This window comes from Sinocyclocheilus rhinocerous, unplaced genomic scaffold, assembly GCF_001515625.1.
Source record: "Sinocyclocheilus rhinocerous isolate Xijiao unplaced genomic scaffold, SAMN03320098_v1.1 scaffold225, whole genome shotgun sequence".
NCBI lineage: Eukaryota > Metazoa > Chordata > Actinopteri > Cypriniformes > Cyprinidae > Sinocyclocheilus > Sinocyclocheilus rhinocerous.
Window position 1 is genome coordinate 1683398 of NW_015630532.1, and position 20962 is coordinate 1704359.

The following is a 20962-nucleotide window of genomic DNA, read 5'->3' on the forward strand; positions in this document are numbered from 1 at the left end:
ATCTAAATTCTTGAAAAAAAAAAAATCCAGAATTTGTGTATGTATATGTAAAAAAAGATTCAAAAGAATTTGTGCGTGAGTTTAGGTAAATGTGTATAAAGGTCTATGTGTGTTAGTGAGTACAAAGTATGCAAGTATGAGTGTGTATTGGGTGTTTTCAACCTGTCATCTGTTGGGTCTGAATCATTGGTCTCATCCTGCAGGGGTCCACTCAGCGCCTCCGCCAGACGAGAGCTCCCATCATAAACACGGTAGAATACTGGCTGTAACTGGTGGGCATACCACTTAGGCTTATCGCCTATTAGAGAGGGGTCATACACATCTGAAACACACACACACACACACACACCCAGTATAATTACCGACTACACACAAAATGGGAAAAACATAATGGACAGTCTTCATAGTGAAACTAAATGCAGGTAAGTGTAAAGCTGTATTTACAATGCAACAAACAACAGCATACAGACTGGAAGTCTCAACTGAAGAGGGGGCTGAGTGGAGTTCTCCCCCTCTGCAGATGTGATTTTAGTTTTGCATACTACAGGTGCATCTCAATAAATTAGAATGTCGTGGAAAAGTTCATTTATTTCAGTAATTCAACTCAAATTGTGAAACTTGTGTGTTTATAATTTTTTATTTTTTAAATATTTATAATATACTACAGTATTATATGTAAATACTGTAACTTGTGCAGATATATGGTGTGTGACCTTCTGAACGGATTTGATTTATTTACACAAGGTGAGAATAAACAACAATTTCTAATTTTCATAAACAACTGATAGTTCTCCAGAACTGGCATTTTAGCGTAACCCATAATATGTTCCTTCTAAAAGTGTTGGCGATAATTTTTATGGGCAACTATTCATACATTATTAATTTATTCCACCATGGTCAATAAAAACAGGGTAAATTCTCTTACTGTCAGTGTCTTCACAAATTGAAGTTGACAACTAATTGACAAGTCATCACAACTGCCACTAGGGGGCGAACTGTGACAGTCAAATCTGGGGGGGGGTCAAAGAAATAGCAACTTAAGGACAAATGATGAGGTATATCTATGTCTCTCACTGTTATGAATCCTTTGGAAAGCCAGGTTGGTGGGCTTGAGAGCCCACTCTCCATAGTACTCCACTGCCTGGGTGTGGGAGAGCTTTTCTGTGAATCCATTCCGCCGTGGCCTAGAGGCCAGGAAAGACGTGGCCTGGAATGCCACCACAGGACGGGGGAAGAGACGCAGAGTGCGAGTGTGCATCTGGAACCCTTGCAGCACATTTGGAGAGTTGAAGAACCTCACCATCGCCACCCTAAGGGCAAAATTCGAAAAAAATAAACATTTCTATTATGTACTTTATATGGCGGAATGGTACAAATATTAGTATCTTTTTTAGGCTTGGTTCAAATATTGTGTTTTCTGGACCACTAACAAAAACAACAGGTCTTATTCGCTAATTATTGTGTAGACTATACATATTTATACACACAGGATAACCTCTCATGGAAAATTACTGCCTGATTCACAATTTGTTCTTAACCTTATTCTAATGTTAATGAATTTGAAGTATTCCAAATGAATGACAGCACACCCAAGGACAGACATTTGCATAACATGCAAACATGCCCAAACAATTTAGGAAGTTTCTTTTTTCATAAATACATTTTCGTAAAAAAATTATTTTAATATGAAAGTTATTGATGAATCATGAAAGCGATTGTATGCAGATATCACACAAATTTGCATGTATACACGTTAGTGAATGAGACCCATTGATTGTTTAGAAACTCATGGAGGCCTACAAGCAAACATTATGGCTTCTGGCCAGGTCTTCCATATGTTTAGAAAGAATCATTATTTTTTAGCTCCAATTGGTACTTCAAATTACACCAAAATCATGTTCTATTAACCTAGCAACTCTACCAGCCACTAATTCATGTCACATTTGATACAGTATGCAATACTTCATCATACCTTGTGGCAACATCAACTGAGTCCACATCATTGCCATAGATGAGTGGGTTGAACTCAGTGGAGGAAGGGGAGGCTTTGTCACGAACAGGGGGCAATAAAGACAACTCTTGTCCATCCTGAAACTTCTCCAGGTTTAGAATAGGCTGTGTGTTCAGACTCATGCTAGCCAGAGCCTACATAGAGGAGTCGACGACACAGAGCGAGAGAGAGAAAGAGAAAGCGAGAGAGAGGTGGAGGAGGAAGATGGATACAGGAGAGATCAATTTAACAATGAATCCTGGCAGGGGAGACTGATGTAAGAGCACTATCGCCTCAGGCAATCATGTCTCACATTGGAGGCCTATGGTTACCAACTTCTGTCTAAAGATCTAATGAATGGCAAAGGTAAAGTCATAGTCACTATTTTTATTTAAACAAAATTGAGCATGATTAGATTAAAGGGATAGTTCACCCAAAAATTTAAATTCTGTCAGAATTTACATGCCTTGATTTCGGTTTATGGTAAGCCGAAGCTCAAACGTGAACAAATCCTAATTGGTTCACGCACATTAAACAAGTACATTTGAGCTTCGGCTTACCATATTTGATGAGCTCTATGTCAGTGTTGATAGATGAATCATATAAATAAATCTAATATACACTATATCTGTTCATCATATAAAGCCATTATGTCTCTTCTGAAGATTCACATGGATTACTTTTACAATGTCCTTATTGTCAATGTTTAGGTCAAATGTGACCCTGTACCACAAAACCAGTCTTAAGTCGCACGGGTATATTTGTAGCAATAGCCAACATTGTATGGGTCAAAATTATAGATTTTTCTTTTATGCCAAAAATCATATTCATTCATATTTTGTAAATTTCCTACTGTAATATATCAAAACTTAATTTTTGATTAGTAATATGCATGGCTAAGGACTTCATTTGGTCAACTTTAAAGGAGATTTTCTCAATATTTAAATTTTTTGCATCCTCAGATTCCAGATTTTCAAATAGTTGTATCTCGGCCAAATATTGCCTAAACCATACATCAATGGAAAGCTTATTTATTCAGCTTTCAGATGATGTAAAAATCTCAATTTCAAAAAATTGACCCTTATGACTAGTTTTGTGGTCCAGGATCACAAATGGACTTTCAGTGGAGGGAAAGAAATCTCTCAGGCTGCATTACAAATGTCTTCATTTGTGTTTTCGAAGATGAGTGAAAGTCTTATGGATATGGAACAAAACGGTGAGTAACTGATGACAGAATTTTAATTTTTGGGTGAACTATCCCTTTAAAATTCAGAAAATGTTACATGGGGATAAGAGAGAACGCTATTGCCTGAACCGACGGTGTTGCATCAAAGATTAAATAGTCAAAATGTTAGAGGGAAGGGTGCGGCCATCACATAGAGCCATTAACAAAGCACTCTGGGAATTCTGCCATTGCTCACTCAATGCCTCTCAGCTGGCATTCCATCAGACCCTGTTCGGCCAAATATTGCCTAAACCATACATCAATGGAAAGCTTATTTATTCAGCTTTCAGATGATGTAAAAATCTCAATTTCAAAAAATTGACCCTTATGACTAGTTTTGTGGTCCAGGATCACAAATGGACTTTCAGTGGAGGGAAAGAAATCTCTCAGGCTGCATTACAAATGTCTTCATTTGTGTTTTCGAAGATGAGTGAAAGTCTTATGGATATGGAACAAAACGGTGAGTAACTGATGACAGAATTTTAATTTTTGGGTGAACTATCCCTTTAAAATTCAGAAAATGTTACATGGGGATAAGAGAGAACGCTATTGCCTGAACCGACGGTGTTGCATCAAAGATTAAATAGTCAAAATGTTAGAGGGAAGGGTGCGGCCATCACATAGAGCCATTAACAAAGCACTCTGGGAATTCTGCCATTGCTCACTCAATGCCTCTCAGCTGGCATTCCATCAGACCCTGTTCTCGCCACGCCATTTGGCCGGCACGCTACCAAACCAATCGTATCATCTGCTCCTACTGCTTACGATGATTTTTTTGCTTTGGGTTATGAGCATAATGTAAGTGAGATGTTGCATTGAAACATGCTCAAGCCAAACATAGTGCTATGAGATACAGGGGGCTTCTGTAGGGCCTTCATTGCACAAAGAGAAGGGAGGGAAGAGTGCAAAGAGTTAGAGGCTATGGAGGCAAACAGAGTCACATGTGTGTGTATTTGTGAGTGTTTATTCAAAGGATGTGGAATAAAGAAGTATCTGTATGGCTTCGGTATTTGTTAAGTTTACAGAGAGTGTAGGGCTACAGGTGTTGATGAAGGGGGAGGAGATTATAGTTATTTTTCCGTGCACAGTCAAAATGCAAAGAATTGTGAACCTTAGAATCAGAGGCGAAGATCTGCTTTTGGGTGATCACAGTCAATCTTACCAGACACTGATGGACACAAGAAAACATTGAGGAAATGTCACATGACTGCCTGTCACTGAGAAAGATTGGGAAATCATGTGACTAAACATGAGTGGAGACAATTCAAGGATGGGGAGAAAGCACAGAGAGACAAATAGAGCGAGGACACAACACACCATGAACTGGACAGTATGAGTGCACACAGGACATATAACACATCAATCTCAAGAAAATCAGTGGGTTATCAGGTGGAAAGGGAAGCAGATCTCACACAAACTTGTCATTGGAGAATGTGTACAAATCTCAAAACTTGACTGCAAACATTATTTGGTAGGTGTTAGTCAACTCAAAATGACATTCTCAACCTATTTTACCTATACTTCATTAATGTGATGCTTTTCAGAGTTAAACAGGATTTTCAACAAACAAAAAGTGAAACAGGTTATTCTTTTTGGTGACGTCACCCAAAAAGAAATGACATTCTAGTGAGATTTTGTGGAAATATTATGACATTTTGTTCCTATGAATGTGCATTAAAGGCAGGGTATGTGATTTTTCAAAAACACTTTAGAAAACTGATTTGGGCCGAATCGCAAAACAAACTTGTAGCCAATCAGCAATAAGGGGCGTGTCTACTCGTGATGTGGAGGAGAGAGCTTTCAGTGCATGGGACGGACATTAGCCGAGCCGAGCGACAGAGAGATAGAGATGGCGGATAAAAAACAAAAGAGGAAAACGTCTGCGGAACGATAAGACAAGAAGTAGGACCCGTGTAAATATCAGATCAGCTTTCCAGCACTGGAGAGAACTCAAGGAGCAACATTGGCTACCAGAAATCACTTACTCTGCCTTTAAAGAAGGAAGAGAGTGAATTTTGATTTCATGTTGATGGTAAGGATGTTACATAACATTTCCTTAAAATCTAAAGCTTAACTGAGTGAGAAAGAACTGAATTACAGTCACAAGAAAAGTATGATTTCCATATTAGCTCATGGAGCTCTTGAGCTACTATGTGTGTTTCATGAATGAAAGGGCAATATTGTACATCTATAGACCACTGAAAAAGATAACCTTCAATCTAAATCAGCTTTTAGAACAATAATGATCTGAAGATGAGAACCTGACTCATGATGATTCATAATGGCGAATGAAGAGTCATGACTCATGGTCTGTGAGACACAACTGATGATTCAGTGTATTGACTATTTTGGCTTGAGTTATTACAATGACAGCATGATAATTATGTTTGATGCAAGATTAAACAAAATGGTAAATCAATTTGGCTGAGAAATTTTGTTGCAGACCAGCAAAAACAACAGATTGTGACCAAATTAAATGCATCTCTATTAAAAAGACATAAGGAAGGACAGAGTTGGTCAGTATATGACAATGATTAATGACAACACAGTGAAATGTTTAAACAGTTGCTTTCAATGGGGTTTGATTAAGCTCAGAGGTGCCAGAATCAGGTCAGAAACTCTAGATAAGGGACTATGTGGGATTGTAAAGGGTTAAGCGAGAGAGCTAGAACCATTATTGAGTCTATAGATAGGGAAACTCAAAACTTGTTACCTCCAAGAGCTGGAACAAAAAAAAGGGGAGAATATACAGTCATTACAATACATAAGTGATCATATAAAACATGAATCCGTCAACATAAACCCTGGAAACATCAGAAAATGTCTCATTTTATGTCTGCATTTGGCTTCAAATGACAGGGTTTAAAGAATATCTTTGCATTGTCAGCCTTCTCTTTGGTTTAAATGCAATTAGAATTGGCCATGTTTACAGCAGCTGTTAGAAGACAGTATAATTACTATGCATTTCTTCTAGAATGCAGTTAGTATCTAATTCCTATTCAGGGCTAATGGTAGGGGCTCCTTAGAGAAAAGAGGACATCTGGTTCGCTTACCTGCTTCAAGTGTTTCTTCAGCTCAGAGGCCTCCGGTTCAGGAAGGGGAGGGAGCAATTCTGCGTTGCTTGGAACAATGACCTACATTGATAAAGATATAGAAGCAACATAAGACCACTATAGTATATACATAATTAATTGTTAAAGGCTTTACAACATGGTAGAATCCACAAACCCCTGTGTGGGTAGTTACAGATAGATATACCTTGTTGCAGTCCAGATCCACTAACCAAACGTCATCAGGCATCTTAAAATCAGACTTGTACAGGAAGAAACTGGCAGGCACACCAATGACATATGGAGTGGGTGCTAGCAGGAGCTAGAAAAATAAGATATATGTGTGACAAATAAAGAGAGCTTCATTGTTTATACACCAACTTTTCAAAAAAGATGTTGTGTTACCTGTTCTGCGGAGGCCATGCAGGTGGGCAACAGTGGAATGACAGGAAACATGTACTCAAGGGGGTAAATCATTGAAACAAATGCCATGACGCTCATTGAGAGAGCGTTATAATCTCGGGACTGCAGTACCACCTACAGACAGCAGAGGGTGAGAGTAAGTCTCCCTGTCATTATCAGTGTGACCCGCATAAGACTAGCTTCATCATTTGAAACAACAGATCTATAGACAACCATTAACCTCAGCCATGACAGTATATTTTAAAAACAGCCTAAAATGATTGCTTCCTCTCAAGTGTCAGCCTGTTCAACACTCTCGGTAAAAACAGCGCAAATTATTTCAAATAATTATCACTGGTACCTCTCACTATGCATGACTGTCTAATTAAGGATAATAAGGATATTTCTGAGACATTGTGACAAAATAAAACCAGCTCTAAAGAGAATTCTGAATTACATTACTGCTACTGTATGTATATGTATATACATATATATATATATATATATATATATATTTCATAAAATGATAAAATGACATAACATGATAAATGACCAAATTATAAAATCTATACATATTTTTTTGTAAAATAAAATAAATAGAATATTAATATTATTAATGTTATATAATATTTTGCCTAAATAAATTACAAAAGTAATGCTAATATAAATAATTTAAAATCCATTTAAAGTGAATTTAGGCATCATAACATTATAATGTACAATACAAAACATTCATTTTCACTGAGATTTGCAAAAGATTACATTAAAATGTTTTTAAATGATTAGTGTTTTTAAAACTTTAAGTGAGCATTAAATGACAAAGGTAATCTAATTATAATAAATTACACATTCAATATTGAGCATTACTGATTAAAGGGATAGTTCACCCAAAATGAAAATTGAACGCAACTACCACGTTCAAGGTCCAGAAAGGTAGTAAAGACATCGTTAAAATAGTTCATGTGACATCTTTCTTTTAACTTGAATTTTATGAAACTAAGAGAATACTTTTTGTGCACAAAGAAAACAAAAATAAAGACTTCAACAATTCAACAATTTCTTCTCTTCCATGTCAGTCTTCGACGCGCATTCACGAGAGTAGCATGAGGCATGCGTGTAATGCTGCTGACACAGGAACCAGCAGACAGAATTTTCATTTTTGGGTGAACTATCTCTTTAATTAAATCGGCCAATAACTGATATGTGACCCTGGAGCACAAAACCAGTCTTAAGTCGCTGGGGTATATTTGTAGCAATAGTTATACATTGTATGGGTCAAAATTATAGATTTTTCTTTTATGCCAAAACTCATTCGGATATTAAGTAAAGATCATGTTCCATAAAAATATTTTGTAAATTTCCTACCGTAAATATATCAAAACTTAATTTTTGATTAGTAATATGCATTGCTAAGAACTTCATTTGGACAACTTTAAAGGCGATTTTATCAACATTTAGATTTTTTTGCACCCTCAGATTCCAGATTTCTCTGCCAAATAGACTTGTGCCGGTATTCGGTAATGCGATATATCACGGTAATGAATATGCGCGATATTGTTATCGTGGGCACTTCTAAATACCGTGAATAATTATATATTACAAATTATTCCGAATTTTTAATGCATTTTAAGAATACTTTTCCCATCAACTGGTCAAAATGCACAACACCGCTGTATGCTGCGTGAAAGACGCGTGCGCACTCTGATGTAAACAAGCGCAGACGAGAAGCACATGGCGGAACATGTGAGACACGCTCTGGATGAAAGCGCACTTTCACTCTCTGACAGCAGATGGCGCTAAACTGCAGAAATAATAATAATAATAATAATAATAATAATAATAATAATAATAATAATAATAATAATTCATTTAAATGCAGCCGTTACCCCGGAAACCCTGTAAACAAAGCAGCTGCACTACTTCCGGTTTCTGAATCGTGTTTAAATGATTTAAACAGCCATTCAGATTTGTGTATTTGCTATGATGTTCATCACAGCGCCAAATACTTAAATATTTAGACTTAATAGGCTATTTATTTTCAAACTTTTTTTACATTTTAATCTGGACTACAACATGCCCTAGATATTGTTTGAAAGTGTTTTGATTCTTTATTGTTCGGTCACACTTTACATTAGGGCTTCATTAGTTAACATTAGTTAATTCATTAGTTAACAAACTGCCAATGAAAAATTCTTCTGAACATTCATTAATCTTAGGTAATTACAATATTTAATAACACGTTGTTAAAATCGAAAGTTGCAACTGTGTTATTTAATGAGCTAACATGAACTAAGACTTGTATTTTTTAAACAAAGATTAATAACTTCTGTAGCAAATGTAGCTATTGCTCATTGTGAATGTTAATGCATTAACTAAGGTTAACTAATGAGGTCTTATTGTAAAGTGATACCTATTGGTCTTTATAGTTCTTTTGCACTTTAATCTGTGTAAAACTTTTAACTTTATAAATTTTTCTGTATTGCTTTATTGCATTTAAATGTTCAGTTATTTTTGTTATAAGAAAAAAGTTATTAAACCTGTTATACTGTATTATGACAGCACTTTTTTAAAACTAAATTTCAATATCGTGATAATACCGTATACCGTAATAAAAGCATTAGCAATTAATCGCAACATGAAAATTTGATACCAGCATATCCCTAAATACAATACAGCATGTGGTGGTATGCCATGACTTGTGTTACTCATTTTCGTTAATAAACATAATATAAAAGCTAGTTTGTCATTGTGGTGTTGTATTGCTGTTGTGCTTTTCATAAAGAATACTATTGAATCCATCTTTCAAACATTCATTTTAGCCTTGGAAAGCGACATGTGTAAAGATGTAAACGCAACAGACGATTAACTTTTCTTGTAAAACGTGACACCAAGATCGCGAATTCGAAAGTGAAAGCGCCCAAAGGTAATACCGTTTTGTGGCAAGCCGATAGACTGGAGTGAAGATTTCCTCACCATCACATCCCTAATGCATACATAAAGAAATGGGAATGTGAAGATGGAGGGCAGTGGAATTTTCTATTGCCTTATATTTCCCATCCTCCCCAGGCCAGAGCACCCTCCCACTCTCCCTCCAGAGCTTTTTTTTTTCTTCTTCAATGAGAGCTAATTTGCAACATGTGTTCTTTAATGGAGAGAGCCACCCGATGGAAGCATGTGAACTCGATACCACTGTAAATCTTCACTTCCACAGCTTTTTTTATTGGCATGTCACACTTTGGACAAGCTGGAAATTACACTCGGTGAACTGAGAAGCAGTGCTGAGACACTCTAGAAAGGCAAGGAAGAAAGGGATAGGAAAAGAGACAGATGAGAAGGAAGCGGCGTAAGGTGCTGCGAGTCAGAGAGAGAGAGAGAGAGAGAGAGAGAGAGAGAGAGAGAAGACCGCTAGTCGTGTCTGGAAGGCAGGATCCAATTACATGGCAGCCAGGCCAAGCACATGTGTTTGGAGAACAGGATTGTTGCAATAAATATTGGCCGTGCAAAGACTGCGTAACGCACTTGGCTAATACAGTTGCGAAAATTAAACTTTTTGTCTTACCTAATGTAAGAAGCCTTCTCCCTTGTACCTGACTGTGATGCACACAATCCTCCTTGCCAAGAAAGTTCCATCCGTGTTATTCCTCTCTTGCCAATTGAAATGCGTAATCCACTCATTATTCCAGTTTCAAAAGTCCACTTGCTGTCACGGTGACGGATGACAAATGCGACTTTGCAGTTTTGCATTTTTTGTATCTCGAGTCAACTTGCATAATAATTTAGACTGTTTGCCCATTTGGATTATAATAACGATTGCTCGTCCAGCCATGGCTGCTGACGTTAGCTTTACTTATTTGCTATCATCTCTGTGCTCTCTGAGCCGAGTCTGAGCAAAAATTTTAGATATAACAAGACGGTTCATTCATAATATTATTTAAAAAAAATAATCAATAATAACTCACATCACTCATGAAGGTATCCATTATCACCGTGCGTGTGCATTAACTCCGCCCACCCTGCTTCTGATGACGTCGCTCGTGTTTTGTTTTTTTTCCCCCACCTTATTTCAAATTACCGACTCACACTTTTCTCATCCTAATTTTACAAGTTGAAAGTTACAAAACAACACACGCACAGCGCTGACTGACTCTGATAACGGCCGGGTGTTCTCCGAGTCCGATCAACTCGAGTATTACACACAATGTTAAACAGACCCGGGACCCGAAGTAATAGATTGGGACCCGACCCGGACACGGCTGACCATTTAAAATATAGCCCCGAACCCGTACGGATCCCGGGTCGGGTCCCGGGTCCTCGGGTCTCGGGTCCTCCGTGTAGACCTCTAATATGGTGCATCCTTATACAGTGAGGTAAATGTAAGCATAGCCACACCACAGATGCATTTTGATACAGATGCATATTGTATCTCTGTACATTTACTGTGGTGGTACCATGTTCTTTGACATATCTTGGAGTACCATGAAAATAGTACACAAATATAGTAATCTATGGGTCTCTGCCATCTGATAGAGTTGTGGTTGTGTTCCTCTGGCCATCCATACCTTGTGTTCCAGCAGAATGCAGGCCAGGACCTGCAGACAAGCATCAACACCCAGCAGCTCCAGGGGCAGGTGGAGAGGGAAGTCTACAATGCTGAAGCGGGAAGGGTCTGGAAGGGCAAAGGTCAGGGCAGGCTGCAGTTCATGGGGGAGCACTTCCACGTCAACACGTCGCTGACCAGCAACTGGCACAGGGGAGCGCAGCAGCCGATACACCCATGACTCGATCTCCCTCAGGTCCTGAAGCACCTGACTGCCCTTTTCCTTTTCCTCGACGGAGAGAGCGCCTGTGAACACACGCCACATTGTGTCCCTGAGGGAGAGAAATACACACATACACATTTAAAGTGTTCAGGATCAGGGTTCGGGTTCAAAAGTACAACCAAGAACAAGTATGACAAGCTCTCTTTCCATTGTTTTGTCTTTGTTCATACTGCTCCTCAGTTCTATTTCATTCCTTGAATTTTTTGAACATTCAATTGTTCATTAACTAGTTTTTGAACTGTCCAGTACATTCAGATATTGTCTTAATCTAATGATTTATTCTAGCATCTACACAGAAAACAGAAATAGCACAAAAACAGTGGCAGCTGGCTTCTACTGTTCAGGATTAAACTACTAATCACTTGAAGTAAAACGGCACAGCAGTGACCAGGAACACAGTTCAAAAGCTCTACAAGCACTAGACTACACCATATCATACACAACAGTGGTCACTTACTGTTTGCATTACCGTATATATTCTCATTCTTAATGCAAATATCTAATCGGCCATTCATGCAGCAGCAAATCAATGCATAATTACATCATGTTCAATTGGTTGAATTATGCAAACCAAACATTAGAATGAGGAAGAAAATATGGCTGCACGGTTAATCAAAATAAAACTATCAAATCCAAATACTATGCTTTAATTTAATAAATATATAAGCTGTGTGTTTTACAGTGAGTTAAGTGTGGTAAAAACTGCAGGGCTCACAAAATTTCAAAATCCCTGGTAGCCCTTCGGGCAGGTACTCTTCAGATTTTGGTAGCCCGAAAATTTATTTAACTAGCCCGCCCCCCAAAAAAAACAAAACAATTTTTTTTTTTTAATATAGAAAATCAGATAGGAGTTTAAATGTCAATCAAAAATATTTTCAATACACAAATATCAACAAATATGAAGGAAGGAATTTTATTTCACTATTTACAGGGTATCTGCAGAATTTTTAAAAATAAATTTCAGGCGATTTATGACCCATTTTAAGAGCTGCACAAGTAAAATGAATGAGTGGGTTGGACAATGTCTGTGGTAACATACAGTACTGAGCCATAAAAACATGATTTACAGTTCAAATACAGGTTTTCACAAAAAACGAAAATCTTATACAACAGCATTTCAGCCTTTAGACCATTTTTATGAAAAGGGATAAATCAAGCATATCAATTATAGTAAAAACAAGAGTTGATATTTGCATTGATCTGACCATAAACAGCATGAAAGGCTTATTGGAAATGCAAATTCATTCTCTGCCACGAGGTGGCGCTTTAGAAGCGCTGAAATATTATGTGAAATACACAAAGCAGCTCCGCGCTCATAAACGCTGCTTTATCAGGAATTATAAGTAAAATTAAAGCTGCAAGCAGCGATGAAAGGGCCCTCGCACCCGGGCTCACCGCCACCCGGTGGCTTTTGGAAAAGAGCAAAGAGTGGGCAATATGCATTTAAAGTGGTAAATATAAGAGGAATATGTCAAAGTCATTTATATGCGCCAAACTTCCTGCTGCCAGCTGGTGGCGCTATGATTATAACTGGACGTTGGCATATAGATGTCTTCAGGCCAAGACTTTTATCAAACATGTGAAGTCTGGTGCAGATTGAACATGGTATGTTTGAGTTAGTGCAAACAAAGTCATTTCCTGTTGCCAGCAGGTGGCGCTATAATTATTACTGAATATTGATGTGTAGATGTCTTCAGGCCAGGATTGTTACTAAACATGTGATGTTTGCTGCAGATTGGACATTGCATGTTTAAGTTAGTGTAAACAAAGTCAATTCCAGTTGCCAGCAGGTGGCGCTATGATTATTTTTGAATATTGGCTTTAAGATGTGTTCTGGCCAGGACTCTTTATCAAACGTGAAGTTTGGGGCAGATCGGACATTGTATGTTTAAGTTAGTGTAAAACAAGTAATTTCCTGTTGCCAGTAGGTGGCGCTATGATTATAACTGAATATTGGCATGTACATGTTTTCAGGCCAGGACTCTTATCAAACATTGGAAGTTTAGGGCAGATCAGACATTGCATGTTTAAGTTACTGTGAAACAAGTAATTTCCTTTTGCCAGCAGGCGGCGCTATAATTATAACTGAATATTGGCTTTTAGATGTGTTCAGGCCAGGACTCTCATAAAACGTGTGAAGTTTGCGCCAGATTGAGCATTGTGGGCATGAGTTACAACAATTTCCTCTTTCATGGTATTAATTCCATGCTTTAGCACTTAGTAAGTCTTGCTAGCATGTTTGAGCATATTTCTAGCATGTTTAGCACACAAAGCCATATTTTTACTGTGTTGCTAATAGTGCATCACAGTGTTACACGTGTCACTTCCTGTTGCCAGCAGGTGGCGCTATTAGTATAACTGAATTTGTGCATGGGTATTTGTTCAGGACTTAACACCTATCAAACATGTGAAGTTTGAGGCAGATTGGACATTGTATGCATGAGTTACAACAACTTCCTGTTTGATGGTGTTAATAGCATGCTTTAGCACTTAGCTAAGTGTTGCTAGCATGTTTGAGCACATTTCTATTATGTTTAGCACACAATGGCATATTTTACTGTGTAGCTAATTGTGCAGCACAGTGTTAAACATGTCACTTCCTGTTGCCATTAGGTGGCGCTATGACTAAAACTGAATCTTTGCATGTAGATGTGTTCAGGCCAGGACAGTCATCAAACAAGTTAAGTTTCGGGCAGATTGGACACTGCATGCCTGAGTTATGTAAACTTCCTGTTTCACTGCATTAATAGCATGCTTTAACACTTAGCTACGTGTTGCTAGCATGTTTTTTCATGTTAATAGCATGTTGCCAGCCTATGTAACACTTCCTGACGCTTTTTATTATGTTGCTAGGAGTCCATAACTGTGTTAAACATGTCACTTCCTGTTGCCAGCAGGTGGCGCTATGACTATAACCGAATTCGGGCAAGTAGATGTGTTCAGGGCAGGACTCTTATCAAACGTCTGAAGTTTGGGGCAGATTGGACACTGCATGCCTGAGTTACAGTAACTTCCTCTTTCACTGCATTAATAGCATGCTTTAACACTTAGCTACGTGTTGCTAGCATGTTTTTTCATGTTAATAGCATGTTGCCAGCCTATGTAACACTTCCTGACGCTTTTTATTATGTTGCTAGGAGTCCATAACTGTGTTAAACATGTCACTTCCTGTTGCCAGCAGGTGGCGCTATGTCTATAACTGAATTCGGGCAAGTAGATGTGTTCAGGGCAGGACTCTTATCAAAAGTTTGATACAACTCACTTTAGGAGTGTTTAAGGACCCGCGGGAGATCTGCATTTAAGATAGCCCGTCGGGCAGCGTGGTGATACATTTTGGTAGCCCGACTGGAAAACACAATAGCCCTGGGACGTCGGGCTAGCGATTTTGCGAGCCCTGAACTGTGTTCATACAAACAAGCACAGCAAACCTGGAACTTTTTTTCTTTACACATTTTGAATTACAATCACAATTATTATCAGAAAAAAAAAATCATGATTAGATTTTTTTGAAATTGTGCAACTCTATGAAGGAATGTTATCTACATGGCTTTAACCATGGGATGATAAAAACAGAGTGGTCCGAGTATCTCAAAATCCTGCTAATCTTCTGGGATTCTCACATACAGCAATCTCTAGTTTGTCTAGAAAATTGGACGGTACAAGATTGGTAAGGTCAGAAATAAACAACACAAATCCATGGATCCATCTTGCCTTTTCAATCATTCAAGGTGCTGGTGGCAGTTCTGTATTTGTCTGGGGAATATTTTCTCAATAATACTCTCAGTATAACTCAATACCAACAGAGAATCACTGGTATCCAGTATTATTTATCCAGACCAAAACCAAACTATTTCTACAAAAATGAGTACAGTGCCCTCCAAAAGTTTAGAAGCGCCCTAGGCAAAAAGTTTTTTTTGGATAATATCAGCATAAATCCTTATGATTTCTTGCCATAAATGCATGACAGTATAGTGGTTCTCAAAACCAGGGGGCCTTAGCAAGGGGGCAGCAGGATGACTAAAAACTATTTAACATAAAATATTTCAGTTTGTATTTTAAATATGGTGTTGGAAAACGGTGGGCCTTCAAGTCAAAAGAGTTGATAGCATTAAAGTAACTTGCAATTATCAATGAAGACCAGAAATGATTCTCATTTTGCTTATAATAATGGTTTAAGTTTGTCAAGGCTTTTCAGGTCAATCATTTAGGCCTACATAACAGTTCATATCAATTCACTGGAGCTCAAATATACAAGCACGCTAAGATCCAGACAGGCCAGACTATGGTTGTGTGGGCTGAGTAGAGGTGCTGCAGTAAGTCATAATTGGTTCATCTGAGAACTCCCACATCTCACAGCTGCTCTCTGAGAACAGTCAGTGGCCTCAATCTGTCATACAGCCCGTCTCCACCAACTCCACGCACTCGCTCCAGCTCTTAACATGTTTTGTTCTCTCGCACTCTACCTGTCTTTTTCCTTCTACTGTCAATTTGTATCGTCAAAACCACTGAGACATCTTCATTAATTGTGTTGTTGCTGCATAGTTAAATTGTTGCATATAAACACAGGCCTGTTTAGGGACACAAATGCTAATGAATATCAACTCTCTAGCCAACCACAGTTCTGCAATGAAAAGCGATGATGCTAATGTAATATCATAATATGCAAAATAGTTTAATTATTGTATTCAGGGTTCCTGCATCTGAAGTTCCATACTTTTTCATTCCTTCCTGTCATTCAAATTACTGTTTTTGTTTTGTTAAAAATAATTTTACACAGATTACACTCAAAAAGAGCCAAAATCGACCTAAAAATATTTTACAGTTGAGCATAAACAGAAACATGCACTACTCTTCAAAAGTTTGTGGTCGGTAAGATTTTTATGTTTTGGAAAGAAGTCTCTATGTTCACCAAGGCAGCATTTACTTGATCAAAACATTTATTTAATCAAATCGATACAGTAACATTGTCAAATATTGTTATAATTTAAAATAACTGATATCTATTTGAATTTATTTTCAAATGTAATTTATTCTTGTGATAGCAAATCAGTCTAATATGCTGATTTGGTGCTCAAGAAACATTTCTTATTATTATTTTCAGTGTTAAAAACCATTGTGCTGTTGTGTGATACATTTTTTCAGGATTCTTTTTCATTAATAGAAAGTTAAAAAGTACAGCACTCACTTGAAATAGAACTGTTTTGAATTATGAATATATTTACTATGCATATTCATTAATCCTGGAAATCACAATTTCCTCAAACTTCCTGGTTTTCCATGGCCATGGGTGTCCTGCATTTCATTAAATGTGGACATCAAAAGTGAAACTAAGTTGCTTTAGTGGTTTAAGTGTGCTGCTAAAGTGAAAACTGATTTCTGGTTTGTTCACTAGGCCAATGGACTGGCATATGTTTATTCTCACACAGAATAGCCAAGTTGAGAGCAGTATGATGCATGATGGTTTGTCATTACAAGGTTGAGTCATGCATACTGAAAGGCTACAAATGTGGGTAAAGCCAAAGTCACTGCAGTACTGCGAAAACATGATGACGGAGTCAGAAATGGCCTTTAAAGATACATTCACTGCAAAGGCACATAAACACACAGTAAATTCTCGCATTTTGTCTGATTTCTATTTGAAATTTTCACTGTAATGTGACATAAGGTCATATATTTGAGGCTGCCACGTAGGTAGGCGCACTAATTATAACAATAAGTTAGGGTGTACTTAAAGGTGGGGTAAGCGATTTCTAGTAGCCAATGTTGACATCTGAAATCACCAAAACAAACACGCCCCTACCCCAAAAGGGTCTCGCCCCTATTTTGATAGCTCCGCCCCACACATACGAACGCAACCCAGGCAACGATTAGTTCTGTGAAACAAAGCAAAACCAATGTTACACCGTGTCTACACCGGACGCGAGTGGCGCGGCGCGACAAACTACTAGGGATCTCATTATAATCAGTGATGTTGTCTACACCATAGATATATATACATATCTATGGTCTACGACAGGCCAGACTATGGTTGTGTGGGCTGAGTAGAGGTGCTGCAGTAAGTCATAATTGGTTCATCTGAGAACTCCCACATCTCACAGCTGCTCTCTGAGAACAGTCAGTGGCCTCAATCTGTCATACAGCCCGTCTCCACCAACTCCACGCACTCGCTCCAGCTCTTAACATGTTTTGTTCTCTCGCACTCTACCTGTCTTTTTCCTTCTACTGTCAATTTGTATCGTCAAAACCACTGAGACATCTTCATTAATTATGTTGTTGCTGCATAGTTAAATTGTTGCATATAAACACAGGCCTGTTTAGGGACACAAATGCTAATGAATATCAACTCTCTAGCCAACCACAGTTCTGCAATGAAAAGCGATGATGCTAATGTAATATCATAATATGCAAAATAGTTTAATTATTGTATTCAGGGTTCCTGCATCTGAAGTTCCATACTTTTTCATTCCTTCCTGTCATTCAAATTACTGTTTTTGTTTTGTTAAAAATAATTTTACACAGATTACACTCAAAAAGAGCCAAAATCGACCTAAAAATATTTTACAGTTGAGCATAAACAGAAACATGCACTACTCTTCAAAAGTTTGTGGTCGGTAAGATTTTTATGTTTTGGAAAGAAGTCTCTATGTTCACCAAGGCAGCATTTACTTGATCAAAACATTTATTTAATCAAATCGATACAGTAACATTGTCAAATATTGTTATAATTTAAAATAACTGATATCTATTTGAATTTATTTTCAAATGTAATTTATTCTTGTGATAGCAAATCAGTCTAATATGCTGATTTGGTGCTCAAGAAACATTTCTTATTATTATTTTTAGTGTTAAAAACCATTGTGCTGTTGTGTGATACATTTTTTCAGGATTCTTTTTCATTAATAGAAAGTTAAAAAGTACAGCACTCACTTGAAATAGAACTGTTTTGAATTATGAATATATTTACTATGCATATTCATTAATCCTGGAAATCACAATTTCCTCAAACTTCCTGGTTTTCCATGGCCATGGGTGTCCTGCATTTCATTAAATGTGGACATCAAAAGTGAAACTAAGTTGCTTTAGTGGTTTAAGTGTGCTGCTAAAGTGAAAACTGATTTCTGGTTTGTTCACTAGGCCAATGGACTGGCATATGTTTATTCTCACACAGAATAGCCAAGTTGAGAGCAGTATGATGCATGATGGTTTGTCATTACAAGGTTGAGTCATGCATACTGAAAGGCTACAAATGTGGGTAAAGCCAAAGTCACTGCAGTACTGCGAAAACATGATGACGGAGTCAGAAATGGCCTTTAAAGATACATTCACTGCAAAGGCACATAAACACACAGTAAATTCTCGCATTTTGTCTGATTTCTATTTGAAATTTTCACTGTAATGTGACATAAGGTCATATATTTGAGGCTGCCACGTAGGTAGGCGCACTAATTATAACAATAAGTTAGGGTGTACTTAAAGGTGGGGTAAGCGATTTCTAGTAGCCAATGTTGACATCTGAAATCACCAAAACAAACACGCCCCTACCCCAAAAGGGTCTCGCCCCTATTTTGATAGCTCCGCCCCACACATACGAACGCAACCCAGGCAACGATTAGTTCTGTGAAACAAAGCAAAACCAATGTTACACCGTGTCTACACCGGACGCGAGTGGCGATATATACATATCTATGGTCTACACTGGATGCGGCGCGACACGACACGACAAATGCCCGACAGAAAACTGCTGCTGCGCTCTAGTCATGACTTATTGACACAAATTTCAAATGATTTTCATCGGTCGCTTTGTCGCGTCCAGTGTACTAGACAGACTTTAGCTGTTGTGGCACAGACACGGTGTTACTCACCTATCGAGAAGAAACAAAGCAACCTCGGTGTCCGATCGCAGGCCTTCCGCTCCTTGAGTTCTCTCCAGCGCTGAAAAGCTGATCCAATATTTACACGGGTCCTACTTATTGCCTTAAAGGGGTCATATGATGCGATTTCAATTTTTCCTTTCTCTTTGGAGTGTTACAAGCTCTTGGTGCATAAAGAAGATCTGTAAAGTTGCAAACACTAAAGTCTCAAAACCAAAGAGATATTCTTTATAAAAGTTAAGAGTTAACCACGCCTACCTAAAACGGCTCGTTCTAACACACCCCACATGTCTACGTCACGATGTGAGAAGATTTGCATAACGCCGCCCAAACGTTCACGCAAAGAAAGAAGGCGTAACGTTTATTCTCACTGTAGTATTGTTGACGCTGCAGCCATGTCCTGAAGACGCTGTGTGCTTCGTTGTGAAAGCGAAACTACTTTGTCTGGCCTTCCAAAAGGGGACGATATCTGCTTCGTCATGCCTGGAGCTGATCCGTGCTGGTAACTGAGGAAATACATCAACATCGCGCTGTGCATCGCCGGATCGGCTTTCACCGTGGACAAAGCGGAGTCCAGCCCGCCTCAGCTCACTCTATACCGGCCTCAGCGCACACTAAGCGCTGGATGCAACAAATGCCTCGTTTATAACGCCATCTCTATCTTTCTGTCGCTCGGCTCGGCTAATGTCCGTCCTGTGCACTGAACGCTCTCTCCTCCACAACATGAGTAGACACGCCCCTTACTGCTGATTGGCTACAAGTTTGTTTTGCTAGTCGGCCCGAATCAGTTTTCTAAAGCGTTTTTGAAAAATCACTTACCCCACCTTTAAGCACGACACAAGAATAAACGACACGTTCACCAAATAACAGTCCATTAGCCAAATTGTAGGCTGTTTATGGTTGTCAAGCTAATATGCATTAATATTTACAACAGCTAAAAGCTAAGTTTGATTCATTCTATGAATATAAACAAATTCATGCTTGATGTAGACTTCATGATCAAAAGGAGTTTAAACACAGGGGCAATCTGATTCTGTATCAGTACTTTAAAGGAATAGTTCACCCACAAACTTGTTCACCAATGGATTCTCTGCAGTGAATGGGTGCTGTCAGAATGAGAGTTTAAACAGCTGATAAAAACATCACAATAATCCACAAGCTGCATGTTCGTAAAAAAAAAAACAAATCCATTAAAACTTTTTTAACTTTAGACCATTGGTTCCGGCTGAAGTCCATAATCCATAAAATTCCTTTCTCCAATGAAAAAGTAATCTCGGCTAAATCAAAAGAGAAATCCACACAGATGAAGCACCGTTTACAAGTGAAAACATGTCCAGAACTGTTTTAAACAAATATGTTGGTGGATTTTGATCTTAGTGGACAACAGGAAAAAAGCATATATGGATAATGGACTCAAGGCCGATATATCGGCCAATATTCGGCATTTTTTAAATATCGGCATCGGCCGATAAGTTTTCCTGTTTGGCCAATGCGTTCAAGGCGGGACTTTTATTGTGACGACGCGACAGACTTTTATTTTGACGACGTTGAAAACGGCAGCGCCTGAGCACACAGTGCACAGATTCTCCCTCTTGTTCGCCGTT

General features: G+C 38.2%; 1 protein-coding gene across 1 annotated transcript in view; it reads right to left on the minus strand.

Moving 5' to 3' along the window:
* LOC107740451 (MAP kinase-activating death domain protein-like) overlaps nucleotides 1–20962 on the minus strand; it is a 72526-nt gene that overhangs the window by 29257 nt on the left and 22307 nt on the right. Inside the window, exons 5-11 of the mRNA XM_016552896.1 lie at nucleotides 11227–11536; nucleotides 6671–6802; nucleotides 6474–6587; nucleotides 6269–6349; nucleotides 1973–2145; nucleotides 1075–1310; nucleotides 163–322 (exon numbers count right to left, since the gene is read on the minus strand). Coding sequence (XP_016408382.1) covers nucleotides 163–322; nucleotides 1075–1310; nucleotides 1973–2145; nucleotides 6269–6349; nucleotides 6474–6587; nucleotides 6671–6802; nucleotides 11227–11536 — 1206 coding nt within the window. The remainder of the gene's footprint in view (nucleotides 1–162; nucleotides 323–1074; nucleotides 1311–1972; nucleotides 2146–6268; nucleotides 6350–6473; nucleotides 6588–6670; nucleotides 6803–11226; nucleotides 11537–20962) is intronic.